This window comes from Temnothorax curvispinosus, unplaced genomic scaffold (assembly GCF_003070985.1).
Source record: "Temnothorax curvispinosus isolate PA1 unplaced genomic scaffold, ASM307098v1 QBEX01003901.1, whole genome shotgun sequence".
Lineage (NCBI taxonomy): Eukaryota > Metazoa > Arthropoda > Insecta > Hymenoptera > Formicidae > Temnothorax > Temnothorax curvispinosus.
In genome coordinates, this window is record NW_020213681.1 from 8,443 (window position 1) to 31,562 (window position 23,120).

General features: G+C 40.7%; 8 protein-coding genes across 15 annotated transcripts; 3 read left to right on the forward strand and 5 right to left on the reverse strand.

The window, feature by feature from the left end:
* Positions 1-2,488: 2,488 nt before the first annotated feature.
* LOC112452981 (exosome component 10) lies at positions 2,489-8,807 on the reverse strand. Its single transcript, XM_025013473.1, has 11 exons — positions 8,418-8,807; positions 8,027-8,272; positions 6,417-7,937; positions 5,718-6,283; positions 5,468-5,631; positions 4,025-4,692; positions 3,849-3,952; positions 3,280-3,587; positions 3,020-3,115; positions 2,701-2,946; positions 2,489-2,623 (listed from the first exon to the last, which is right to left on the reverse strand). Exons 1-11 carry the CDS (start codon positions 8,544-8,546, stop codon positions 2,550-2,552), a joined length of 4,122 nt encoding a protein of 1,373 aa, XP_024869241.1. The 5' UTR covers positions 8,547-8,807; the 3' UTR covers positions 2,489-2,549.
* A 282-nt stretch (positions 8,808-9,089) lies between these two features.
* LOC112452993 (nitric oxide-associated protein 1) lies at positions 9,090-12,363 on the forward strand. Its single transcript, XM_025013506.1, has 5 exons — positions 9,090-10,669; positions 10,782-11,078; positions 11,199-11,523; positions 11,650-11,867; positions 11,947-12,363. Exons 1-5 carry the CDS (start codon positions 9,361-9,363, stop codon positions 12,123-12,125), a joined length of 2,328 nt encoding a protein of 775 aa, XP_024869274.1. The 5' UTR covers positions 9,090-9,360; the 3' UTR covers positions 12,126-12,363.
* Positions 12,364-12,436: 73 nt separating this feature from the next.
* LOC112452994 (spermatogenesis-associated protein 6) lies at positions 12,437-14,619 on the reverse strand. The gene is made up of 7 exons (XM_025013507.1): positions 14,127-14,619; positions 13,669-14,028; positions 13,460-13,579; positions 13,250-13,350; positions 12,791-13,153; positions 12,655-12,723; positions 12,437-12,576 (listed from the first exon to the last, which is right to left on the reverse strand). Exons 1-7 carry the CDS (start codon positions 14,172-14,174, stop codon positions 12,459-12,461), a joined length of 1,179 nt encoding a protein of 392 aa, XP_024869275.1. The 5' UTR covers positions 14,175-14,619; the 3' UTR covers positions 12,437-12,458.
* Positions 14,620-14,853: 234 nt separating this feature from the next.
* LOC112453001 lies at positions 14,854-15,711 on the reverse strand. Its single transcript, XM_025013520.1, has 2 exons — positions 15,245-15,711; positions 14,854-15,155 (listed from the first exon to the last, which is right to left on the reverse strand). Exons 1-2 carry the CDS (start codon positions 15,502-15,504, stop codon positions 14,996-14,998), a joined length of 420 nt encoding a protein of 139 aa, XP_024869288.1. The 5' UTR covers positions 15,505-15,711; the 3' UTR covers positions 14,854-14,995.
* Positions 15,712-15,800: 89 nt separating this feature from the next.
* On the forward strand, positions 15,801-18,080 carry LOC112453003 (prostaglandin E synthase 3). The gene is made up of 3 exons (XM_025013526.1): positions 15,801-15,907; positions 16,958-17,327; positions 17,440-18,080. The coding sequence occupies exons 1-3, from the start codon at positions 15,891-15,893 to the stop codon at positions 17,563-17,565; spliced, it is 513 nt and encodes a 170-aa protein (XP_024869294.1). The 5' UTR covers positions 15,801-15,890; the 3' UTR covers positions 17,566-18,080.
* Positions 18,081-18,355: 275 nt separating this feature from the next.
* On the reverse strand, positions 18,356-20,842 carry LOC112453002 (INO80 complex subunit C). 4 transcript variants are annotated; one of them, XM_025013525.1, is made up of 4 exons: positions 20,739-20,842; positions 18,855-19,045; positions 18,571-18,638; positions 18,356-18,487 (listed from the first exon to the last, which is right to left on the reverse strand). In XM_025013525.1, exons 2-4 carry the CDS (start codon positions 19,030-19,032, stop codon positions 18,356-18,358), a joined length of 378 nt encoding a protein of 125 aa, XP_024869293.1. In that variant the 5' UTR covers positions 19,033-19,045; positions 20,739-20,842. The 4 variants fall into 4 exon arrangements, with proteins under 4 accessions (XP_024869293.1, XP_024869289.1, XP_024869291.1 ...); XM_025013521.1 differs by lacking the exon at positions 20,739-20,842 and adding an exon at positions 19,555-19,955; XM_025013523.1 differs by lacking the exon at positions 20,739-20,842 and adding an exon at positions 19,551-19,955.
* Positions 19,405-22,128, forward strand: LOC112452999 (triosephosphate isomerase). 5 transcript variants are annotated; one of them, XM_025013514.1, is made up of 4 exons: positions 19,405-19,501; positions 20,193-20,348; positions 20,852-21,105; positions 21,297-22,128. In XM_025013514.1, the coding sequence occupies exons 1-4, from the start codon at positions 19,411-19,413 to the stop codon at positions 21,678-21,680; spliced, it is 885 nt and encodes a 294-aa protein (XP_024869282.1). In that variant the 5' UTR covers positions 19,405-19,410; the 3' UTR covers positions 21,681-22,128. The 5 variants fall into 5 exon arrangements, with proteins under 5 accessions (XP_024869282.1, XP_024869285.1, XP_024869283.1 ...); XM_025013517.1 differs by lacking the exon at positions 19,405-19,501 and adding an exon at positions 19,979-20,131 and having other exon boundaries at positions 20,191-20,348; XM_025013515.1 differs by lacking the exon at positions 19,405-19,501 and adding an exon at positions 19,979-20,125.
* LOC112453000 (39S ribosomal protein L20, mitochondrial) lies at positions 22,120-23,000 on the reverse strand. Its single transcript, XM_025013519.1, has 3 exons — positions 22,729-23,000; positions 22,520-22,630; positions 22,120-22,414 (listed from the first exon to the last, which is right to left on the reverse strand). The coding sequence occupies exons 1-3, from the start codon at positions 22,813-22,815 to the stop codon at positions 22,166-22,168; spliced, it is 447 nt and encodes a 148-aa protein (XP_024869287.1). The 5' UTR covers positions 22,816-23,000; the 3' UTR covers positions 22,120-22,165.
* Between the last annotated feature and the right edge of the window lie 120 nt (positions 23,001-23,120).

The window sequence follows — 23,120 nt, forward strand, 5'->3', positions numbered from 1 at the left end:
TGATTACCGTTGCCGCCGAATCTTTATTGGTTAAGATATATTAAAAATATTAATAGTACATTGTTTATGCCTTTATCCCAATAAACAATATGCGATTCAAAGATTTTAAAATAAAATATGTTTTAAAACGTTATTGAATAAAATAAAACCACAATAAAAACGTTTCCTAAATCAGCATACGAATTTTAGAGAATTCTTAAAAAATGACGTTACGTTAACATTATATGTGCCTTTTAACATAGTCCATGATCTCTCGAACAACATTAAACGATAAAAAGTCTCAGAATATTGTTGCATAATGCTAGCCCACGATTAATACATTCTTATATGTATCTCTGCAACCACCACAGAATGTGATTGCAATATCATTAAATAATACATCTCACATTAAGGAGGAAGCTGTGACAGCGTAAACGACGCTGCTTTGAAAGCAGGCCTCTCGCTACTTAAAATAAAAATCAGTTCGCAAAAACAACGAAATATTTATGAATTTTACGGATAGACGTTGCCGTGCATACACACACATACACACACACACACGCGCGCGCGCGCGCGCCGGCATTCCCGGACTCGGCGTCCTCGGCGATCTAGGTCAAGGCCGATTTAGAAAGTAGGTCAATGTACAGCTGCTCGTGACAACCGCCTGCCGCTCAAGTAGGTCAAGGCCATATGTGTCGCTGGGTTGGTGCGAGAAAAAAAATCTTCCTTATCGTTTATCGCAAATATCTGGGCAACCACCCAAGATATAGAGATGATTCAAAAAAGACTGTTTAGTTCATACTCTGCGCTATTAGAATATCACGATTTTCTTACTAACAATTACGTCCTTCCGTTTATTTAACATGATAAAGCGCGCGCGTGCCGTAAAAATCGGGCGCCAATGATTTCTGACTTTCATAAAACGCTTATATCTCGGCAACCGTAAATGATAGAAAAATGATTAAAGAAAGACTTTGTACTTTATACTTTGCCCTATTGGAATTACTCAATTATATTACTCGCAATTATGTACTTTATTCATTTATTAAAGCAATAAAGCGCGCGCGTGCCGTAAAGATCGGGCGCCAAATGATTTCTGACTTTCATAAAACGCTTATATCTCGGCAACCGTAAATGATAGAAAGATGATTAAAAAAAGACTTTGTACTTTATACTTTGCCCTATTGGAATTACTCAATTATATTACTCGCAATTATGTACTTTCGTTTATTAAAGCAATAAAGCGCGAGCTGGTCAAAAGAATCGTGCGCCTCGCCATTCATCATGTTCATTAAACGCTTATTATATCTCGGCAACCGCAAATGATATAGAAAGATGATTTAACTGTCACCCGTTAGTTTGAAATCTGCCAAGGTGGAAGCACATAAAATTGCAGGAGCCTTGAGCAGAATGCAGAAGCCATATGCGCATGCGCTATGGTATTTGTAGAGCTCTACAGATACCACAGCGCATGCGCATATGGCTTCTGCATTCTGGTCATGGCTCCTGCAATTTTATGTGCTTCCACCTTTACAGTTTCAATTACTAAGACGAGAAAGTGCGCAAGATTTTAACGAAACGTGCGCCGAGCGACTTTTTATTTTCATTAAACACTTATCGTATATGTACATTTCGGCAATCATAAATGCTATATAGAAAAATGATAGAAAAACACAACCAAATGGTTTTAGCCTTTTTTCTCGTTTATAATGTTTTTTTAAAGCTGATTTCATGGATTTTTGCTAAGTATTTTTGTTGCGCGCCGACTCCTAATAATATATAGTATGTAGTATTTCTTATGTTTCTTATATTTCAAGATTACCTATAACTTTTCGGGACATAGCGTCTTAACGAATCCATAATATACTTTTCGCTATTATACATATATATATGTAACAATAATTAAATATTAATATGTATTGTTTGTCAAATTAGTAATGTTTTTGTTAATTACTTTTTTTGTATACACATGTATGTATGAAAAACTGAAACTGCGAATGCGGTGCTCGTGCTCGGCGGAAAGGTTATATATAAGAAGCTCCGAAATGCGACGAATGACACTGCAATGGACATATGACATATCTCGAGAAATACATTTATTTTAACATTACAAGATATCAAGTTACTTCCTTAGCATGAAATGTTGATACAAATATTGTATTGATTTTTTGTTTACAATGATAAATTATGTTGTCATAATGACTATGATTACTTTATTTATTTCCGTCTTGGGAATATTACTTTTCAAGCATGCTGTATACATATCTCATTTTTAACGCCAAGATTATCACATTATGTATGATAACGTTCTCTTTGTAATTTATTGAGAAATTGTGAGAGAATAATAAGTATAGTGGACTCTCAAAATAATTTACGCGAGAGGATAAAAACGCGCGTGCAAACAAATATAAAAAATTGTGCATGTACACGCACACGCGCGCACGCGATCATTTGTATTATGCAAATAATCAATTGTAAATATCAAGACATAAGAAATTATTTAAGCATATTACCACAGTATACTAACACATTTATTTGCAAATAAGTTGTCTAGTACAATATGCAATTTGTCAATCCTCCGTGTCGCCAAAGTGATCCTGTTGCAGTTGCCTCTTTACCTCCTCTATGACGTCGGTGCTATTGGCTGTACAACAAAATGATTGTAACAAAATTGCCAAATGATTACGTAATTATTTAACGCAAGTATCACAACACATTTACCGCAAAATGGACTAATACTGGCTGTAGGCACGAAAAAGCTTCCACGCTGATTGTATTTTTCTGCTCTAATGCCCATTTCCGTGCAGATGTTTCTACTGCATGGTTCCGCGATTATTTGTAAAAGATGCCTATATGTCAAATTCCATTGATGTGCCCAGAAACTGCAATTGTGCGCGGTATCGGATATCAAAGATTCAGTGAGATAGACGTAAGAACGTCCGTGGCTACATATCGCTCGTTTTATCTCTACAAATGCAATAATAACATTTTTTTACTCTCGTTCTTTAGTCCAGCTAATAATCGTGTTAGTAGCACTAACCAGTTACAGGAATCGGCAAATAATTAAAGTACGATGATTCCGATTTTGCACAGCCAGGTTGTATTTTACCGCCATTTGGATAGAAATCAATGTGACCTATACATTAGAATAACGATTAAAAAATTAAATAAACGAGTTTTTCGTTGGGAACTTACGATCCCAAATTATACATCGTCCAACAAGTACATCGAAGAAGAAAAAGGAGAAGGATAAAGTGCGCGACAAGCTATTGATGGATTAAGCTTCAATCAACGAGCTACCTATAGCTTCGGGTAAGCCAAGACCTAGACTCGTGAGTAATCTGCCGTTTGTATGTATCACGTCAACGAACGGTGCGTCACTTTTATGTAAGTGAACAGACGTGTCAGTATTGCGAAAACACGGCTGCGCTGGATCCAAACCGGTGATTCTCTGCACAGTCCATCTGTTCTGCCTTTTGTTTAGCTCTCTTGCGGCGAATCCGCAAATGTGAGCGCCGAGACTATGTCCTACCAGATGCAAAGGGCCCCAATTATTCACACCTGGCCCGTTATTGTTGATCGTAGCGTTTGTTACGTGTTCTACAAATCTAGGGTGAATACGAGCAGTACATTAGAAAGCTAGTACTAGTACTGATTACTAACAATACAGGTGCTATTCCGAACGCAGCCTTAGTTAACTAAAATGCTATAGTGTACGTGACGTAAACTATAGATTTTAGTTACCCAGAGTGAATATCGGAACGCAGCCACAGTCGTTTGAAAGTGTCTCTTGGAGCTTCTTTCGAGCTTGTTGTATTACCTAGTTACAAATTACTATGTATACCGCAATGCAATTTTAGCTTACGCACTTTGATACTTGATATCCCACTATTCTGGTGTTAACCGCTGCCTTATAATAATTCCACGTATTACCGCCAGCGCTCCAATCTATTATCACCACGTTAATGTCATCCTGTACACATATACACACAAAATAAGAAATAAGCGACTGTTTAGAAAATAAGATCGCGATCGACGGACTCACCCATTCGAGTAACGCTTTTTCCATATCTCTGATCCATGTCTCCTGGCCGTGAGACAGGAAACCATGCACTATGATCACCGTCCTGCGTTCTATCTTGAAGTCTGTCCATTCTAAACCGAACTGCTCGCCGAGCACCACTTGCACGCGATGCGGCTGCTTCCTAGAGGACAGAAAAAACTGCACGTCCAGGGCGTCACTCCCGTTAGGCTTACTCCTGAAGAACCATTCCAGAGCCACCGCGACTGTCTTTCCCAGCCCGAAACAGTCTACTTGCGACGACTCGCTCGCGTTGCCTACGCGAGTGGACAACGTGTATGTAAAATTCGTCAGGGTAGTCTCATTCAATAGAGGCACAGCTTTTGTAACGAGTGTCGTTTTGTTCGATGCATATTCAAAAAGCTGAGACACGTTCGTCGCATGCGGATTCCACAGGCGAGAACACTCCCCCATGGAACATTGATACAACACGGCAAACGCGAGAACGATAAATATCATCGTTGTGCACCTTAGCCCGTTGACTTGTGATGTGATGGCACGACACGGCATGGTACTTGTGTTACCCTCGATTAATATATATCTGTATATACGAAATACCCAATCGTTACATTTGGCTAGATAAGCCACGACTAATCTACAGAAAGTCTCTAGACAAACAACTTTTTTTCGGTCTTATACGGTCAAAGCAACACTGATTAAGCAAAGAGGACATGCCCTCTGATAATACGAATTATCCGAGAAGCCGACAGTCTTGTTGTTATATACATACAATACTATGATTCGCTCAGAGAAGTGGAATAACGATTTAAATTTTTCAATTTGAATCGTGCCTCATTTTTTACAGGATACTTCTCTTTGTGTGATGTATCAATTGAAACCAATTACACAAGATATTTCTAACACAGACATGAGTATAGACGGACGTAATTATTATATGGATTTTATGGGAATTTATTTTCAAGAAATTGCATAACATTTACATTTATACATACATGTCTTTATACTGATGTACGATCTGTACGTTATTATTAAGGAAAAAACAAGAACGAGTAAATGAGTAATTTTATAGGCAATTTACACTTATGTAGATTGGCAGATTATTTTCAAGTACATATTTTTATATTTTAGAAAATGTGGAAAAATCTTGTCAAGAACTTATTAATATAGTAAAAAATAAAAATCGATATTAAATATTAAATCCTAAATCCAGAAACAATATTTCTACATACAGTATATATTTCTACATACAGTAACTATTGTTGTCAGGATTTTTCTTCTTTCTGAGGATAATTTGATGACGAAAAAACGAAAATCGTATGTTACAATTATATGTTAAGTTTCTGCTTCTTCCAGTTCTGTTGTCTCTCTTTCTTCTTTCGCTGTTGATGAAATTTCCACGTAAAGATATCTTAATAAATATTCATAAAAAGATAAAACGATGTTTACTTACTCGAGGTTGCTGAAACTGTGACTGATTTGCGTTACTTTGCGTACTGCCACCTTGGAAGCTGCTGAAGTCTACTGATTTGTAATCGAATTTTTCGGATGGTAACATACCCTGTTTCTTCAGCAGCTTCTGGTTCGCTTTCCTATCGCCTTTTTTCCTAGCTCTGTCGTCGAATTAAAAACTTTGTTATTAGTATGAATATGTTATACATATTATATAGTATTTTCTTTCCTACGACAAACAGCTTACCTTATCGATTTCGCTGTTTCAGAATTATTGTCACTCTGAACTTGCGCGAGGCTCTCTTGCATCTCCCGTTCTTCGGTCGCTTCCTGTGCTTGTTTTGCTTTCTTGGACACATGCATAGTTCCAGCATCCAAATACGGTGTCGGCACCGTAGAAAAGTCATTGTCGCCCTTCTTTTTCTGATACTCATTTCCAATATTAAATTGTCTCTTCCTTTTTCCGCCATGTATCTGGCTTAGAATTAATTGCTTAGATTTCTTCTTCTTCTTCTTTTTCGGCAGAGTCGCAACTTGTTTATTTGTTTGAGATACCTGTTTAAAGTGTTCATGAACTCTATTTTTACTCTCGTTAATCTCAGCCTCGTCTACATATTCGTCCTCGATTTTTACACTCGGACCCTCTTCTTCTTCTTTTTCTTTTTCCCTCTTTTCTTGTCGTGTCTCACGTTCTTTAGTTTCCTGATCCATTATCATTGGTATGACACATTTGTATCTCATAAACGGGCTTATAAATATAGTCTTCTTTTTATCTTCTCTCTTACTGCCTTTCATTCCATCCTGAAATTCGTCCTGAAATAAGAATATAATTCATTGAACATTTGTGTGCGCGCGCGTGTGTGTATACATCTATACATGTACATTATATTCGAAGCATTTTCTCTCCATTTATTATCTTATAGTTATTTTCACACTATTACTTCACCTCTGATGTAACTGGTGTATCGAATATCGTTACAGTAGGCTTTACCATCCGACACATGCTTGCCTCTGGCAATGATCCTGACACGGCCGTCTTATCCAAAAGACATGGCAAGTCCGCTCTCGCTTCTGTGCCGCTCGGAACATCGTGCGGTACATATAGGGAAGCCCCGGTGTCCGTCGCGTGATTCTGTTGCGTCGGTCTCTGCCGAATATCCTGCTCAAGAATAGATTGTACAAGCGGCTGCTCCCTAGCCTTCAGCACTATCTTGTGCATTTTCAATAAGTTTTGTCGCACTAATGGCGGGATTGGATTACAACATGCCAGAATACCCTGCATCTCGCGTGGCAGGGTCTCAGCTATGTTGAGCAGCATGTGGTTCGGTAACACGTAGCCGATACTGTCGTCCTCCTCCCTCGCGGTGAGATCTCGCCATCTGTGCAATTCGATGAGCGCATACATCTGCTTATTGTTGAAAGACTTCTGACTCTTCCTGTATAGGTTGATACAACTTTCCTCCGTCCAAATTGGTTTCGCGTATGTGCGCTTACAAATCTCGGTGCTTTGATCGTACACAGCCTTCAAGATATTCTTCTTGCCGTTAGCCACGTCGATCAACTCGTTCTTCAGCATGTCCTTTATGTAAAGTAGATAGTGCGTATCTTCTCTCGCGTATTTCATCAGTTCTAACGGTAGAGGCCTTATACGCCAGTCGGCCAATTGAAACTGTTTATTGGGATCTATACCGCAATATTTGTTTAACAGATAAGCTAGATTGAGATAGGGTAGGTTGAGCTGTTTCGCGGCTTGATGGGTGTCAAACATGTTGACTACGTAGAGCGACAAGTCCCTTTGAAGCCAGAAAATGTCCATGTCGGCGCCGTGAAAGACCTTGAGGATCGAAGGTTTCGTAAAGATTTCGTTGAGTTGATGTAACTCTGATCGCAGGGTCAAAGTATCAATTAAATAATCGGTTGTTGTCGTTGATATCTGCATTAGGCAAGTTATGCCTTGAAACGTTCTGTAAGAGTGATGCTCCAAATCGACAGCTATCTCCTTATGCGTTCGCAGATCTTCCAAGAGAATTTTGATATCGGCTGGCTTGTCGATAAATATGACGTCGGTATCGTCCAACGACTTGTACTTGACGGGTATCGTCTTGGTCAATTGACATTCCGGCGTTTCAAACTTATCCAGCTCAAACTCGTAAGGGTGATTGAAGACCTCGCCGTGTTCGCCTTCCTCGACATAGAGAGCCAACGGCTTCAGGGAGTTTGGTTTCTCCTTGATTCGAGGCATCCATGGCTTCGGACTATTGTCAATTTTATCTTTGAACATCAATTGTGGTCTTTGTACATTTTTACCACCCAACAAGCGTACTTTCTCCGAACTAGCCGAGACTTGGTCGAGATGATTAGTCCTTATATTCCAAGTGCCATTCACAACTGGTTTTGGAATTTGCGACACGACTAACTCCACCTGAGGATTTCGTAAAATTCCACTTTCCTCGTCCATCAATATATTCTGTAGCAGAGAGCAGGAAGAAACGATTAAGAAACTAAATTTATATGACAAGATTCAAACTGATGCTGGAGTAATTATAAGACGCTCACAGCTTGATCTAACAGCTGATCGTTGGTTTCCAGTAAAAGATCAAACTTTTCGTCCATGTCTCGAGTTTGGATGTTGGTAGAGCCACCAGCTATTTTTATTACACTCTGCATCGTAGCCAGAATTCTCTCTGTGTCTTTACGTTTGGCGTCATTGAAGCTTGGAAAGCAAGCGTAGTAGTTGAAATTGTCTCCGACAGGCAGATTATTAGCTGCTTTGATTCCGGCTCTCATAGCGTCGAATGCATCCTGAAATACATAGCATTTTGAGATTGTATATAATTTCTCATTTTACTTGCCAAGATATTTATGTAAAGGACATAATCCTGGCGAGAGGGAGTAGAGGGGAAGAAAGGGGGTCACGGGTCTCGAGCGAGGAACCATACAACCATACCTGAAGGTAATCGTCGAAGGTTGGATATCCAGGAATAAGGCGGGTCGGTAGCCCATCCTTTTCCTCGGCTTCGATATCATCATTTCCCGAGACACCCGCCTCACTGTCCCAATTTTCGGCAAATTCCATGTTTGCCGCACGCACCCTCGCTTGTTTCTCAAAGCTGTCCTCTTCTTAATTCTTTCGTAGCGACTGTGTAGCGAGCGACTAGCGAGTATAAGCGACCAAGAGAGGCTCATCCACTCTGTACACGCTCCACGATCTTCATTTTCAACAGTTTTCGATTTTCGAATGTTGGAGCTGTTAGAGGTTATCCTCAGTCTCACGTTCACGCGGTTCACGTCGCAACAGTGGTGCATGCCTGCATGGCGCGGACCGCCTGTTTCTTTTGCACTGGCTGAACTAGGCTGAACTGGAGCAACAAGTTACACACTTTTTCGTAACAGTAAGAGTAAAGTTTCGACCAATCGCGTTGCTCGATTCGTGAACGTACGGCCGTACGTTCCCGATTCAAGCAACGCGATTGGTCAAAACTTTACTGTTAAGCGGGCAGCACACACTTCTGCATAACGCATACGGCGTAAGCATAAGAAAATTGATTGGTCCATACACATGTGCATAAGAAAATAGACCAATCAATTTTCTTATGCTTACGGATTATGCATTGTGCAGAAGTGTGTGCTCCCCGCTTTATATCTGGCAACATCGAGGAGAGAAGTAAGAAGTAAGGTTATATGTTCCTTACAAATTCTAACCTCTATCAAGTAACCGGCACATAGCGAACCAACAGATAAAAGATAAAAGAAAAGTGTCAAAAAATTGGAGCCCCCAGTTGGAGGCACGGCGATAGGAACGTATGTACATACATACGTAAGAAAACCGGTGACACATAGCACTGATAGCACCCTGGACACGTGTTGTATCTACGTGTTGATCATCTACAATGTTGTCCGTAAATAATATTAAATTGATTACTTTCGCAAAGCATTCTGCGTGGAAAATGTACGGAGGTAATACGTATCGTCATTTGAGAGCCTGTCGCGATAGGTGCAAGCTGGTGAAGCTGGTTCAGACTTTCAATTATTCAACCAAGTGCGACAGGAAGAAGGATTTTGTTAAACCGTCCCTCGATCCCAGAGTCGAGGCACTGCGAGACAAATTAATATACTGCGACTATTTGGATTGTCGGAAAGTGAAAATTAATTACATGAAGCGCTTCTTGTCAAAAAAGAGGATCGAGTACGCTGAGAAAAAAGCACAAAGCGACAGGCTGACAAACGTACCCATCTACAGCGTACTCCTGGACACGAGAAATGACGAAAGCCACGAAAGCCACTTTCGTCAGGAGCAGGAAGATATAAATACAGAAGAGGATATAGCGAAACCTGTACATATGCCGTATGCGAGCACAGATCCGTACAGTAATGTGCTGACGGACACATCTTTGAGCGAGTCAAATAAAGGTAATCTTGATGAAAAGACGATATCGTTGAACGACAAGTATAAAGATCTATATGAAAGATATTTAGCGGAAAAGGATGGAGTTTTAGGAAAAGAAGAGCTCACTTTGCTCGATTATTTAGAAGAAACAGATAGAGATGCGTCATACAAGAGAGATCTTCCGTCGAGTGTTCCGTCCAATTGGATGGTAGACGTCGAGCAATACGATGATGCTTCGTATCAGGACAGTACCTGGCTCAACAATTACGGAACTCCGGATCCAAACTCCAGTCTCAGTACCGTTCCATGCGGTGGATGTGGCGCCTTGCTGCACTGTAAGGATCAAGCTCTACCGGGTTACTTGCCCTCGGAATTGTTTCGGAAGAGGAGCAAGAAGGAATTGCGAGTTATGATCTGTCAAAGATGCCACTTTATGCAGTATTACAACACCACGTTGGAGGTGAAGGTATCTGCGGACGAATACCCGGCACTTTTAAAAGTTATAAGAAAGAAGATATGCGCCGTCATTCTGATGGTCGACCTTACTGATTTTCCATGTAGCATATGGCCCGAAATAAATAGCGTGCTGAATCCTTTGACCCCGGTGTTCGTCGTGGGGAATAAAATAGATTTGCTGCCCCCGGATTCGAAACATTTCTTTACTCACGTTAAAGATTGCCTCTCAAAGACAGTAATAGACAGTACAGGAATCAAGAAGGAAAATATCAGACACGTAGCACTCACATCTGCAAAAACTGGCTACGGCATAGAAGAACTTATAAATAAATTGCATAATATCTGGAAATACAAAGGTAAGAGGATACAAAATTTATCGACTATCGTCTAGGTCACGTCTAGACTCTAGGACTAGGGAGACAATATGCTCCATATTTGTTATATTTAATTAATATAATTGTAATTTAGGAGATGTTTATGTAATTGGTTGCACAAACGTCGGAAAGTCTTCTCTGTTCAACGCTCTTCTACAGTCTGATTACTGCAAGGTACAGGCTGTGGATCTTATACAACGTGCAACCATTTCTCCTTGGCCGGGCACAACGTTAAACTTGCTGAAATTTCCTATTTTAAATCCTCTCAAGTGGCGACTTTACTTGAGGACGTTGCGATTACAAAAGGAACAGCGGTACAAGTGTGCTGAAGAGAAATTCCGAATTAATCAGTTCAAAGCGACGCGTAACTTGGAATATGCCACATTGCAAAGTACGTATCGTATGCGCTAAATGCAAAATTCCTGTCATACGCAGCTGCGTATAATCGATTGAAAATTTTTGCATTATTGTTGGTGGATAAAAGTACATCTTACACATCTTCTAAATTTAGGTCACATTGGTAGGACATTTCAATCAAAGTCCGGGCCTGAAGTAGGAAAAGACGATCCGTTCGTGGAAGGGAGATATAAGAAGCATACGCAACAATTCGGTTTTGATGAGACTAAGGAGGAGTACAAATACAGTCGCTGGTGTTACGATACTCCCGGTACCATTCAACCGGATCAGGTGTTAGATTTGCTGACGATGCAGGAACTTTTGTCGGTTTTACCGAAGAAGATAATTTCGCCTAGAACTTTCATTCTACATGTAAATCAAACGATATTTTTGGGCGGAATAGGCCGATTGGATTATGTAGAGGGCGATAGTTTTATTAGGTAAACTAGGTTTTATTAGGTGCAAACTTATGATTGCCGATAGTAATATAAATATAATAAATAATAATAAATTAAAGGTATCCAAGTATATATTAAAAAAGAAAATGGTTGCATGTGTCGTTGTAGGTGTACAATATTTTCGAGTAGCGAATTGCCGGTAACTTTAACTCGTACTGAGGATGCGGACAGTATATACAACGAGTTACTCAAAACGGAAGTGTTTGTCGTACCTGAAAACAGTCCGGACCGATTGAAACATTGGCCGGCTTTAGGATCTAAGGAAATGGAAGTTACTGGTATCGGAAATAACGAATCGATCGCCGACGTTATTTTATCCAGTGCGGGTAATTTGACATTACAATAAAACGTTTGCGCCGATCGTTGTCTTCCGATCTCGTAGCCATAGTTTTGTAATTGTTACAGGATGGATCGCGATCGCTGCTGAAGAAGCCGAGCGTGTCTTATTGAGAGCTTGGAGTCCACAAGGTCGCGGCTTACATCTAAGAACTCCGGCGCTTTTGAGAAAATCTGTCGCTCTACGTGGCAATCGAATTTCAGATGCGCCGACATACAAAAGCGGACGCCAAGCGTACAGAAAATAAATATCTTTTTATACGCAGTTATACGCAGTTACTGTACGCATATATTGTACATAATACATCCAAACCCACTCTTGCACTACACATAGATATACATTTGCATGACAACAATTGAACAACAAGTTCTAGTAATATTTGTAGATATAACTTACACATCTCAATTAATACTTTATATAGTTAATCACAATTAAAATCTTCCGGTTCTTTCACTAAATAAAATTGCTTTGTTCGATATATTTAATATATATCACGGATATTAATCTATCTCAGAATTTTATAACATAAAGATATAAAAATCGCGTTAGAAAGATCTGAATGGCAATAATATTTTTCACATCAAACATCGACCTCCTGCGCACGCATTTTCGCCTGCTTATACATTCTTTTATAAAATTTTTCTAGATTCTTATAAAATCCGCGGCCCGGAGAGTAATCCCGATCGCACTCCACAACACTGAAATAACATTTTCAAATACATTTACACGTTGTATTGTTACAGATGAAGATAATTTCATTTTTCAACGCTACTTACTCGTCCTTCACTCCAGTGGCATACCATTTTTCTTTAGTTTTCTGAAGATTTTCAATTTTAGTTTGCAATCTGTAAAAACACAGCGATCGTAATGTGACAAACGTTCAAGAAATTGATCTGTTTTCAATCAACTCACAATGGCATTGCCGCTTCTTCTTTCGTGTCGAATACGTCGTTTCTACAAATACAACCACGTTCTCTAATCTCAGACATATTTCTGCAATATCTTTGCTTAGTGTCAACATATTTCTTGATTATATCAGAATCGTCGTGGCATTTGGGGAAATAACAATTATACTTGAAACAAACTGGACAATTGTCTGTAACGTGGGTATTGTCACGTATGGCGGTGGGTTCGGTTAACTTTGGGAAATCTGGTCGACAAGTGCATATGGAATTTCTCCTTATCGAATGATAACATTGATCAATTTGCGATCCTGTCTGATGACTCGTGGCATACGAAGGACATTGGTGAGAATCGCTCGGTCTCTGACGGTACCTATTTAGTATTTACAGTAATTACACGTAACATACACAATGTTTATATTTTACACATTAATAACATGTGACAATAATGACAATAAGATCTACTCACGGTCGACAGCTTTGAGATCTCGGTTTACTCTTAGTATGACACACTCTCCGTTGCCTTATAATACCTTTAATCGGCCTTTTCCTCTGTCCACATGCCGTTTGCTGAAATTTACATATAAAGGACCGATATTAGAAATTCGCGATTCTCAAGCGAATACAATAAAAGAAAAAAAATTTCAACGACACCAATCTGATGTATCTATGAAAATACCTTAGAGTTAATCATTTTTGGATTGATGACATAACATTTGCTCACACTTGTGTCGTAGAAGCCCAAGATTTCCTCGACAATCGTTTTGGTGGAGACCTCAATTTTGGGCGCTATGATACCCTGAGGCAAAAACGACAGTTTTGCCCTAGTGAAAAGTGTTTTTATCCCAGATTAAAGAATTGGAGCAAGAAGAAGAACAAAAGACATACGGGAAAGCATTTAGTCGGCTCCATCAATAGGTCTATATCCACACCGGCTAGTAAACCTTTGAAGCATGGCGCGGGATACAACAAATCTGTCAAATTTGTCTCAAACGTTGCCAGAGTAATGCCTCGGCTAGCCGGCGTTGCCCACTGTATCAATTCCACGTATAAAAATTCTTGCTCCAAGGCGCTTTGCAGCTCCGTCAGGGAAATTCGTCGAGTAAAGATTTTACTGAAGGTAAATTTGTCGTGGAACAAGAGCGGGAAAATCGGACTTATCCTGTCGGATTCTGCACAGGAATCGAGGATGTTGATTTGCAGAGCCACTTTGCCATTGGGGCACAGCCAAACGCCGGGGCACGTTACCTAAAACCGCCGTGTGCCGTGTGCCGCGCGTGAGAATAAGAATTGCGAGTTGCAAGACAACTGCAGACCACAGCATGATAATATCGCACGATACGTACCGCATGTACATCTAGCTGTACTTTAACGCGAAAAGCTCTACCTGCCATCCCGCCCAACTGTCCAATTTAGTTTAGACAGTTTCATTAATCGTATGATATTGTCATTGACATTGACATCGACAGCATTGTGGACAGCCGGGATGGGCGGGATGACGTGTACGTCTCTGTACCATGGATCTCACTATCGCTTCGACAGCTTCATGATGGACGATAGCAAAACGCGAATTTTCTCGACTTGTACACGTTCAAGTTGAATATCCGTGTCCAGATCTTACTTTCTGCTGGACTTAATTCGATAAGAGAACGTACACGTACACGTATGTACACTTAACTTTAAAAACCCATGCCATTTTGCGAGAGAGTTGTTGCCAGGAAACAGTGAGACACAACATATCACCGCGCTCGCGGCTCGAATCAATGTATCGAATTTTGTCGAGTTCTGACTTCTGGCTTATTCTGGCCGACCTTAGCGATTAGGTTTCGCTAAAAGATCTCATCCCTCATTAACGTTTATATATATATATAATATATATATATATATATATATATATATTATATTTATGTCACACGTGCATGGAAAATGGCCCATTACGCACGCGACGCGTGCGTGATAGACCACTTTCCACGCACTTGCAACATAAAATAGGGTATGCAACTCGTGCTGGAAGTTGAAAATTCCCGGGTGCGGTGACCGCACTCGCCTTCGGCTCGTGCGTCCACTCCGCACCCGTGAATTTTCATCTTCCAGCACTTGTTGCACAAAAAACTATTAGAAGAATAATTTGTTGCATCTTTAATTATAAGCGACATTTTATTCCATAATTTGTTCAAGACTATATAATGTCTATAAATCTATAATCAAATAATTGTCATGTTTTAAATGGCACGCCAGCGAATCTTTTTTCCGGCAGACCTCTCTGCAGTTTTCGACGTACGAGTTCACTCGCGATAAAGTCCGATTGTTTCCTGGAGAAGCGTAATCGTGGATCCTTGGTGACAGGTACTAGCGGTACGGTGAACCAGCCGTATCTATAATGTATATAAATGAAAACGGTTCGTTAATTATTAAAATTAATAGTAGTTATTCTCAGTTTTCATTTACTCGTTTGTCGACTCACTCCATGTTCACCGCCGGCGGCCTAAACGAATAAATGTCTTTGGGTATCATCTCCGTCTGTCGTTTAATCAAGTTGATGTCGTCATCTCTAACGTCAGACGGGGAGAAAACATCATGTTTCGCATAGAACTTGCCAGTTAACGATTTTGTACGGGTAGTAGGCACAAATGTTTCTCGTACATTTATCAATTTGTTCTCCTTTCCATACCTTTCTACATAGAAGCGCAGTTTTATAGGATTTATCAGCAAATTGGCCGCCATAAATTTATTCAAAATTATCTCAAAATTATTAAGCTCTCTGGAGCTGTTTTTGCAAATAACGCGCGAAAAAAACGTAAAATGTAAAATGTAAAACGTTATTATTTCGTTGCAGGTAAAATAACGTCTTCTAACGAGAAGGATTCTCAAGAAGACGGCTAGACGACCGCGGCACGGGCGATGTGGCCCGCGCAAGTTGGTCGATTGGCCGCGAGCCGCGAGCCACACCGATCGAGAGGTCTCGAATCGCGAATCTCGATTCTCGATTCTCGATTCTCGAATCGGGTCCGCGGCGCGAGCCGCGAGCGGCGCGCGCGGCGCGGTGTGTGAGTGCGCTACGTGCGCTGTGTGTTTGTTTCATTCTCGTTGCGTGCGAAGCCGTCGAAAGCATGACGCAAGAAAGCCAGTAAGTATCCTAGGATCGACATTAATTGACGCGGCGGTTTGTGTCGCTTGACCCGCGAACGAGCTCCGCGACCGCGTGTCCGCGGTACAGCCGCGGTCAACTGTCGCGAACGTACGAATGCCGCCCCGTTCTTCTCCGATCATCGCCATGTTGCTGGGACGGTTTTATTGATTCTCGAAGTTTCCAGACGAGCGACGACCTAACCGCGGCGGTCATGTTTTTCTCGAGCGAAAATTCCTAACGCAATTATTCCCTCGCGTCGCTCTCCGTCGTTTTCTATTTGCCTTCTCTCTCTTTGTCTCTCTCTTTCTCTCTGCCTCCTTCGCCTTTCTACTCTAATCGAACGGTCACGATGGCGCGTTCCGGAGGAGGACGGTGACGACCGATGACCGATGACCGATGACTTTCGTTTCTCAGGGGTGCTTGTCGCGTTTTCATTTCGTAACCATCCATGCGATTAACTACGCTCTTGACATCTCGATGCGTCGCGCACACGTAATGACTCGAGGGCGTGCTTTTGTCTCGAGCTTTTGTCCCTAACCTATGAGGATACAACAGGTCTTCTATATATGTATATACGTATATGCCTCAATAGGACGCACCGTACACGTGGTGATCGGCCGATTTACTCACGCGATTTTCTACGATGCGTATAATGAGCGGAGTAGGGTATAGATTTGGATGTAACGTCGAAAATTTTGTGAGACAATTTTGTGCGTAATTAATAGTCAAAATAATCGTCAAAAATTGAGAGTAGAAATCGAAAGAGAGAGCGGGAGGGGGGGGGGGTACAAAAAGAAAAGACTCGATTTCGACCAGATCGGACAACTACTTTCAAATTTCAATTACTCGAATCCGTTTTTTGATAACTTTTTTCCCTCACCTTTCTTTTTTAAGCTAAACAAGATTTGCTGAAGCATGTCTGAGAATTTATAGTTTTTTTCCTACCTTGTAATTATAATAATTGAATCGAATATATCAAGTATTGCAAGTTTTACTCTTATTCTATACATTTAATATTTATCTCCGTTTCTTTTACAACTTTTACAGGATACCTCCCCCACCGGTCATGTGGGCTCAAAGAAAAGATATCTTATATGTTACTATCTGCTTAGAAGACTGTAAAGATCCTATTATCGAAATTGAACCAGAAAAGATACACTTCAAAGGAGAGGGAGGAACAGATAAAAAAATGCATGAGATTACGATTAATCTGTACAAAGAAATTGAGCCCAGCAAATCTGTAAAAAATTTGAAAGGCAGGACTTTTGAATTGATTCTCGCTAAGAAGGAAGAGGGACCATATTGGCCACGGTTAATTAAAGACAAAACAAAGGCTCACTGGTTAAAGAGTGACTTTAACAAATGGAAGGATGAGGACGATACCGACGATGAAAGTAGCCCTCCAGATTTAGAAGAGGTAAGAATGCACGTTGCATATTTATATATACACATATTTATAGCCCAACCCAAAAAGTAATAGAGGTGTGTGTCGATTGATAAATAACAATACTTTCTCCCCGATTTCGTAGATGATGCGACAGATGGGTGGTCTGAGCGGTTCCGGTGACACTAAGCCAAATTTCGAAGACTTGGATGAATTAGGGGACAACGATGCCGATAGCGACGATGAAGATCTTCCCGATTTATACGATTAAAGCGATAAAAATAAAATAATCACACACACACATCGATCAAGTAATTAATTACATTAAAGACAAATGGCAACCTAAGGATAGTGCACTATCGGGCAATATTTCAGTAGGCCTTGCTGTTTGTATCTTCAATTGCAAATTTGTTAAAATGGCCGTGTTGCAAATAGCAAACGGGACGCGCAAACTGAACTGAAAAAGGAAAAGGAAAGAAAAGAAAAAGAAACTGTAAAGATACAGTGCGGCAACAGTCGACGAACAGTAATACAGCTCTCGAAGAACCTCCACAGGTCTCTCCCGCCTCCCCTATTAGCCTGTAGTTGATATACTAAGTTATAATGGACAAGCTTTTTTAATAATGTACTTGTGTAAAATAACGCAAGAAGATAAAAAGGGAAAAGAAATGAAAATAACCAAAATTATCTATAGAATTGTTCATTTTGGAAAATCCTGCATAGCGCTATTGGCAGACGTGATCAAATGTTATAAATGTTGTCTGAGATAAAAATATCGATACTTTATTTACTCTGTCTTTCTCTCTCTCTCTCTCTCTTTCTATCTATTCTCTCTCGATCGAATCGTTCCGTTTCGTCTCCATTCCTATCGAAATACCTCCATTCTTTGTGAATTAAAACTCGAGGGTGTTCGAAGCAACATTGCGAAATGTATAAACGTTTACATATTTAAAATACAAGTTGCCAATTTGAGTTAATCCTGGATATCGCGGATATTGCCAGACTATGCGTGGGCCACGATGTACGACGTGACTGTTGGTCGACATCGAGTGTCGGTTCGTTTAACCAACGATACTAGACGCTCCGCGTAAAGCCAGATATCCGGCTGTTATGTCCATCGGTAAACTGCGAACCGTTGCGAATTCTTCGGCAGTGGCATAATATAATTTAGTTTGTGGATCCGTGTATCGTGCCTATAAACAAAATGCAAATTATTTAAATGGTTGGTAAAGGTTGGTTTATTGGTAAATATCACGGAGATAATTTTTATACTCACCGGTAATCCGGAAATATCCGAGTATTTCTTTGCTGGTTTGAAGCTCGGCGGTGCATTGATGGAACTGTCTGAAATTTATGCGAATTTATGTTACAATACGATAGGATAGTGTTTCTCTCTCTCTCTCTCTCTCTGAATATTTAATACATGTCGCAAAACTATATTTCGCTTTTAGTTACGTGCAGATTATTTCAAGGTGTTTCGTTACAGTTCAAATTTTTCCCGACTAATGTATAAATGCAATGACGAAAGGAAATAAAATTTCTGGCACACTCGACGCATACAGTGTTTTACTGTCACTGGCCATGGTAAGGAACGCTCCTGAGCCAAAACTTGTTTCAACGACCGCCAAGTGCGTTTCTTCCCAGTGGTGCTGGTCTGCCGAAATTTCTGTTGAAACGAGCGATTCTTAAATACGGGCTGTGGTTTCTTATTGGCCTCGATTATTTCCTCGCTCGCCATTTCTCGTGATCTTCTAAAATAAATAAAACAGACGGATAATAAATGAACGCAAGCGTAGAGATCCAGGAGGAATTTTACAGCCGGAATCAATTCGGAATAATCGGAATGAGAGCTTATCGCGCTGGCAAAAGAATTTATTTTTATATTCGTAAAGAACAACAAAGAGGATACAAGGAACTACGGGGTTATCGCTTTGCCGTATGTAATACCTACTCATAAACACTCGCGTCAACTCATTGTCAACCGAGTCGACCCTACCCTAACTTTCTATCCGAATCCATTTTATTCGAATCCTCGCGCGTCGGATCAGAGAGTTTTCAAGCGAAAAGTTGGTGGCTCTTTAGCATTCGTCGTTAGCAAATTTTAGCAGATTTTGCAATGTTGGCGATAAGAATTGTATCAACGAACGCTATCTACGTGACTCGTAGCGAGCTATTGCTCCGATATTCTATCAGTCATCGTGTATACCGTAAGTAACGGTATAAGCGCGGCGTATATATACATATATATATACCTACCTACCTTATCCTATCAATAAGAAAATCCCAATTTATAAATTATCACCTGTTGAGAGACTAGCGAGCGAGAGGTTAGAGGTCTTAATCTGATTTTAAATTACACACGATATCTTAAAAGAGACACGAACGTGAACGAAATTTTTTGAAAACTTGCGCTGATTTTTTTTTTTTAGTCAAAGAGAGAGATTATAGTAGATGGATAAAATCGCGCGAAGGCGAAGGGAAGCGATGGACCTAGGGTGTTTACGAAGAAGCGCTCGGGGTTAGATTTTGGTATAGCATATGTTACGTGCACTATACCAAAACCTAACCCCGTGCGCCTCTTCATAAGCACCCCTAACCTAACCTAACCATTGAACCAAGCGGAGCAAAGTGGAGGGGAGAATTGAACGCTCAATGAACGCACATCATGTAATACGAGATGCGAGGGGGTCGAGGGGTAAGAGATCGTGAAATCTGGAGCCTCGGTTCTCGGGCGGGGCGAGGCGAGGGGCGAGAGGAGCGTTATTTGTTCACCTTGGCGCCCGCGTGCGAAGGTCGAAAGAGTAGATCGTGGACGCGGAGTAGGTAGGTAGGTAGGTTCGAGTAGAGATCAGAGAATCGAGTTCACGTTCGACGAAAAGATTGCTCCGTTTGTTGCAGGTCGGCTGATCGCACCCCAAGTGTCACGAGACGTGCAAACGAGAAAAATGGGACGCAGATTCTTCGTTGGCGGTAACTGGAAGATGAACGGCACAAAGAGCGAGATTGGTGACATTGTCGCGTTTCTCAAGACCGGGCCACTCGATCCTAATGTCGGTACGTGGATGCAACCGCTGTAGAGACGTAGATGTAGTCATTCTAGTCACTTTACATCGTCCACAATGAATCGCGGGATAGCGTCGAGTCCCGACAGTGTCAAATCCAACACACCTGACATTATATCTGTTATTGTTATTTACTATTTATCCAGAGTTTTTTCTTTCCCCTCCCCTCCCCTCCCCCCACTCAAATTACAATCGCAGAATTATGAACATTTGGATACACGAGAGGAGAAACTTACGGTGAAGACGATAGAATTTTTTTGACAAGGCGAATAGATGGAAGGAAAAGATAATAAATATTAAAAAGTCGAAAAACTGTCGAGTTACGTTGTTACAGAATCTTCAGATATGTTCGCAAATTTAACAGCGACGTTTAAATGCTTACGTAACGTCCCGTCTTGTTTCTCATTCAACGCTCTGACCTATGTACACTGGACCGAACGAATCGTCCGTAAAGGTAAAGAAAGGCAGAAAGAATGATAGTCTTGTAATTTTTAGAGGTTGTAGTTGGCGTTCCATCGATATATCTCACGTACGTGACCTCCATCGTCCCTAGCAACGTTAGCGTTAGTGCGCAGAACGCGTACAAAGTTCCTAAAGGAGCGTTTACCGGTGAAATTAGCCCGGCTATGCTTCTGGACAATGGCGTTCCCTGGGTAATTCTTGGCCACTCCGAGCGTCGAAACGTCTTTGGCGAAACGGACGAGTTAATTGCGGAGAAAGTTGCGCATGCCTTGGAAGCTGGATTGAAGGTATATATACATAGGTATATGTTGTATATAACGTATAAGAATCGATTATTTTATATTTAAAAAGATGACACGCGTGCAAAGTGTGTATCGTACGTATTAATATAAATACAATCACGTGTAATTGTCGCGAAGGATAGAGATAAGGGCTGAGAAAGGGAGAGAAAAAGAGAGATCACTTTTGGCTTTTCTAGGTGATCGCGTGTATAGGCGAGAAATTGGAGGAGCGCGAGGCGGGAAAGACCGAGGAAGTGGTCTACAGACAAACCAAGGCGATAGCGGATAAAATTAAATCTTGGGACAACGTGGTCTTGGCTTACGAACCAGTATGGGCGATCGGCACCGGTAAAACCGCGTCGCCGCAGCAAGCGCAAGAGGTTCATGACAAATTACGTGAGTGGTTGTCCAAGAATGTCAAGTCCGACGTCGCGCAAACTCTGCGAATTATCTACGGTGGTTCCGTAACAGCAGCCAACGCCAAAGATTTGGCAAAGGAGAAGGACATTGATGGATTTTTGGTCGGCGGCGCGTCATTGAAGCCTGAATTTGTACAAATCGTCAATGCTCGTGCTTGTTGAACACGCACGAGATTACAAATTATATCGCATATCGAATGAAATTGATTTCTCTATTAGGATTACGCGCATCAAGTTGCGTATTACGTTTCTGACAATGAGAAGAAAACGGATTATACATATACATATTATACATATATATCCGTTCCGTGCGATTAAATGAATTCTTCAAATGAGGGTTCTGTCTTCACATATTTTCATGCCAAGTTCTTAAGCTCTTGCAACGTAGCCACGTTATTAGGGATGTTGCGTTGTCGTTGTGTCGAACGATTGTTATACATGTAATTCTTACAAAAAAAAGTACGAGATGTATTTACGGTACTGCAAAAGATGTACTCGAAGATGAAAGATTAATACATCATCTAGCAGCTTGTCTTTGTATAGTAACGTCGATAGTGCGTAACGCAAATTCGGAAATATTGTAAAAAGTAATAAATAAATGTGGAAAGAAGAAAACTTGTTACTTTATTTGCACAACTTGTGAAGGATTATTTGATTAAACCCCTTACGATAACGCTCTTTGGTACTTGAACATTTGTAGTAGCCTTGAAATGGTCTTGCTTCGCTCTCGCGCATGCGACATCGGTAATAGCTTTGAAAGATCGAGGTTCCCAAATTGCCAAGTCAGCCAGTGACTTTCGATTCAATAGAATGTTACATCTCGTTAATCCTTCTTTAAGGGTCGCAAAATTTATACCATGTTCGCTCGTAGCAGCTTCTAGCCTCTGCTCCCGCAGCTAAAAGTGAAAAGGAGAAATGTCTTAAAACTTTAAAGAAATTTTGAGAGCTTTACACGCAATTCTTATTCCTATCCCCACATATCTCGGTAAATTTCATCGTACCTCTTTCATATCTTCCTTCTTCAATTGTCTGCCTCGAGTGCAATATGTTAGAGCTCTATGTACGTTCCTGATAGTTATACTGTAACAATTTCTCCTTCTGCCGATATAATGCTAAAAACATATTGAAAGTTTGTCAATTTATTTATCGTCTTATCGATACACATTTCAAATTCACTATCAAAAGCATTTAGAAATATCGAAAGCCTTACCGCGGCAAGCTTGAATATTTTCCGCTTTCGCCAAAATTCGTCAGGCCCGCGGGCTCTGATTAAAAGGTTCAACGATAAGAAAACCATACCTAATTGTAAATCAATCGATCGATCCAAGTAAACTGCTTTAAAAACTTGTAATTACAAGGGGCAGGCAGATTACGGTTATGTTGACGTGAAAGGTTATGTCACCGGTTGCAGTGAGAGTGTGAGAGTACTGAGTGCAGTAAGAGCGTAGTATCTGGTAGTATGTATATAGGTCTGCTCGTTTTAGCTGAACTTGTTGCACGGTTCACTTTTCCTCTATTTCTTTTCACGTTGGAGAGAAAAAGAGAAAAGATGAACTGTGCAACAAGTTGAGCTAAAACGAACAGGCCTATGTACCGGAGCAG